Raw genomic sequence first — 3,703 nt, forward strand, 5'->3', positions numbered from 1 at the left:
CCCCCCCCCCCCCCCAAAAGATTATGAATTTATGTTGGGGGAATGTAGTAGGGTTGGAGTTTTTGGATGTGATGGTCCAGCAAATATGCAAGAAGTTTTTTTTGGTGTTATCTTTTATTGGACCAAACATTTGTTTGGGGGAAATGTTACGCAGGCTTTCAGGCACAAAGTGCCCTACCCTGCATTTTTTATTTTTGCTAGTAGTTTTAGTCTTTGTGTTTGGGAGCTTTGGGTAAGTTTTTCAAGCTGTGTTAAACGTTTATATTTTGTAGTTGTGCTTAGAGAGAGAAGCATATTTTATAAGCCAAATAAATAGCTAACTATCACCTTTCTAAAAAGCATTGTTAGTAGCATTTCATAATAAGTTTAGTAGTTTTGTATTAGTTTGGTATACTTTAAATGTGTTGAAATGTCATTATTATTTCATGTACCTGTTTAAAATAAATCTGTTTTTGTCACAGGCTGTTGGTTGTTTCACCCTTCATGGCATATGTGTATTTATAAAAGAATGTTTGAGAGTGAAAACAAAACAATAACAAAGGAAGGAGTAATTCACTTTTTGGAGCTTCATGAGGCAAAATGCATTCCAGATTCACCAGGGTTTTCAGAGGTAAGGGCATGTCTTTCCCTGCTGTTTACCAAAATAAACATATTGTAATCCAAAAAAAAAAATCTAAGTGGATTACCTGAATGCATGAGATGTAATTTGACAAGTCCCATATGAGAACAAGTTTAGCCATACAGTTATAATAATATTATTTAGAAGTGGCCTACAGTCTGAGATTATCTATGTAAGTGGCCCGATTTATTTAGTCCAAGAGAGGAGTCCTTGTTGTAGTACTCTGTTGTTCACTAACAGATTCATACTTTAAGGGTCAGTGCCCGGGGCAGATCTGGGGGCGGAGAGGGAGGCGGTGTGCAGTGATGCAGTTGTACCTCCCTTTTTGCCACAGGAGCAACAGCTAGTAACTTTTTACAAATCATGTAAGAATCCCTCCTTTCTTAGCATTCCCCCGCGCTGCTCAGTGGCACCTTCCTTCCCCTCCACACTCTTTTCTTATCTGACTTAGGGAGTTAAAAAAGGTCTCTGGCTGCTGTTCCGATGGGCATGATCTTCCCTCTCCACTTTGCGGGGTGGGGGGGAGAGAAGAGGGGTATATGGAGGGGGCTGCAGACACCCCTGCAGTGCTGGTTGTTGCCCCTGTACCAGCCCTTTAAAAATCCTGGATCTGCCTCTCTGGCCAGCATAATCTTATCTTAATTAGTTGAACTTTAGTCAGCTACAACTCTTACTTGAAGGTTAAATCTAGTTGCAGACATAGTTGTTTTCTCCCAAGGTACTGTTTGATGTTACAGTCCTATAGAGTTCCTAAGGTGCTTCTTAAATGGAACTGTTGAGCCCATTCAACAGAACAATCTGTCCATGGAGAAGCTTGCCCAGCAGGCTTTGAAATGCATGTTCAGTGCCTCTCTACTCAGAGGATAGACTCTGAAGCCTTCTGGTTAGCGGCCTTAGGTACAGAAAGGTGCATATGTCTCTGTAGGCCAGTGGTGCTCAACCACTGGCCCATGAGCCATATTTGGTCCATGGCGTCCCTGTGGGTCCAGAAATTTGACAGCAGAAGAATGTTGGTAGCATTAATTACTGGAGCTTCCAGAGCCGGATTATGCTGGCATGCAGCATGGCCATATCCAGGGGTCAGGACATGGCTGGGTTCATAGCTGCGCTCTGCCCCCTCTTTTAACTCTCAGGTGTTTCTAGTACTGATTTCTCTTTTGTCCCTTGCAAGAGTTTATAGCTTATCCTTTGTACCAGGTGCATATACCACACAGTTCAACAAGTGTGGTTTTTCCCACAGAAATGACTGTCCACAAAGCTCATCAGGGAACCCCTGGCTGCTGCTGGGAGTTGCTATTATTGAATAAAATGCTTCACACCAGGTGAAATTCTTCCTGTACCTGATTCAGGACAAGTAAAATAAATCTAGTTGGTGCCTGTCACGATTTTATTTTTTGCTTTCATGTAAATTTAATTTCTCTTTCTTTAGTTTATTATCGGGCCATTAATGGATGCACTTTCAGAAAGCTCTCTCTATAGCAGGTAAACCATTAATTATTACATTAAGTAATTATTGAACTGTGCTTCTGCTATTGTTGAATGATGCCAGTTGATATCACTTTGAATATATTAATAAAGCATTGGTTAAAGGAGAGCAGGTTGACATGATTTAGGCTTACAGATGGCTTTTGTCAGGTTCCCCCACAAGAAGGAACTCTGTTTGTCTAAGCCAGATGTACTTTATTTAAGCCTGGCCTTTTTTAACTGTTTTTTATTTGCAGCTGGTTTTTGGTCCAAGTTTCTTCAAACTTGGACCAAAAACTATTTGCAAATAAAAAGCTAGCTAAAGGCAGGCAACCAAGTATAGAAATAAGTGGTCAATGTTCTTCTTAGCAGCAGGTTACTAATGGGGTTTCTCAAGGTAAGCGTAGTCTTAGGAAGAGAAGTATTAAGTCTGGTGCATAATATATTTATTAATCACATGGAAAAAGGGAATAAGCAAACCAGGTGTCCAAACTTGCAAGAAGATGTAAAATATTTAGCTTATGCAGATTCAGAGAACATTTCGAATAAATTCACAGTGAACGAATTATATGTAGATGAATGGGCAACATGATGGCAAATGAAATTTAGGGTTCATAAATGGAAAACAGTACATATTGAACAGGAATAGTGGATTTATTTGTACACCTTACAGGGTCCTAAATTAACTGTCTACTCTGGGCGGTGGGAAAAGCTGGCACCATGAAAAACTCAATGAAGACATATGACTTCAAGTGTGTAGCTATAATCCTAAAAAGCAAATGGCATTAGGATACATATGAGTGGTTTGAAAAATAAAACGGTAAATATTACAGTGCCATTATATGAGTCAGCCATGCCTCATCTTAAATTCTGTGCTGTACTGTTATCGCATCTCAAAAAGGATATTGAAAAATGAAGGGTTAGGGAAGCATTATTAAAATGATTAAGTGTATTGAAAAACTCTCATATGAGGAGGCAGTGAAAAGTGTGCATTTTTAAAACTTTAGAAAGGAGGCAAATCAGATGAGATGCTATAAAAGATAAAATAATGAATTATATTGTGGGGTTAGCCCAGGAGATTCTGACTCCCTATCTCATTACACAGGAACAAGGGATACCCAAAAGGTGGAAAAGTTAAAAGTGATAAATGAAAACCTTTCTTTCACACAGCATATGATTATTCTTTGGAATCCTTTACCACAAGATGTCATGTAGGCCAAGAACTTGCTGTTACCTGTCATCCTGTATATTTGCCAGAATGGTTGGTAAGGAGACATGAGCTGTTGAGCATTGGGTATATAAATGCCATCCAGTTTGATATTTGTGTCACCTGGGACACAGCCAGAATAGGGGAATGGACAGCTCAATGCTCAGCTGAATTTAAGATTTGCATGAGGACTAGTTGATTATTAGGGCTGTGCAAAGCTTCGGTCCCTGATCTGATTCGGTGGAGATTCGGCCCAATTCAGTGGCCGTATCTCTGAATCTGAATTGAATTGCAGGACCCTTTAACCTCTCTGAATTGAATCGGAACCCTCTGAATCGACTGGGAAAGATTCGGCAATTCGAACATAGACACAGCTTTAAATGTTTTTTCTATATACCTCAAGGTAGCAAGCA

At 39.8% G+C, this 3,703-nt stretch overlaps 1 protein-coding gene across 2 annotated transcripts in view; it reads left to right on the forward strand.

Annotated features, from left to right (window-relative positions):
* Positions 1–3,703, forward strand: part of TARBP1 (TAR (HIV-1) RNA binding protein 1) — a 104,339-nt gene that overhangs the window by 8,226 nt on the left and 92,410 nt on the right. For both annotated transcript variants that reach the window (XM_019527099.1, XM_019527098.1), the window contains exons 3-4: positions 462–610; positions 2,049–2,101. In XM_019527099.1, coding sequence (XP_019382644.1) covers positions 462–610; positions 2,049–2,101 — 202 coding nt within the window. The remainder of the gene's footprint in view (positions 1–461; positions 611–2,048; positions 2,102–3,703) is intronic.

Source organism: Gavialis gangeticus, unplaced genomic scaffold (genome assembly GCF_001723915.1).
Source record: "Gavialis gangeticus isolate Ggan-Ray unplaced genomic scaffold, GavGan_comp1, whole genome shotgun sequence".
Lineage (NCBI taxonomy): Eukaryota > Metazoa > Chordata > Crocodylia > Gavialidae > Gavialis > Gavialis gangeticus.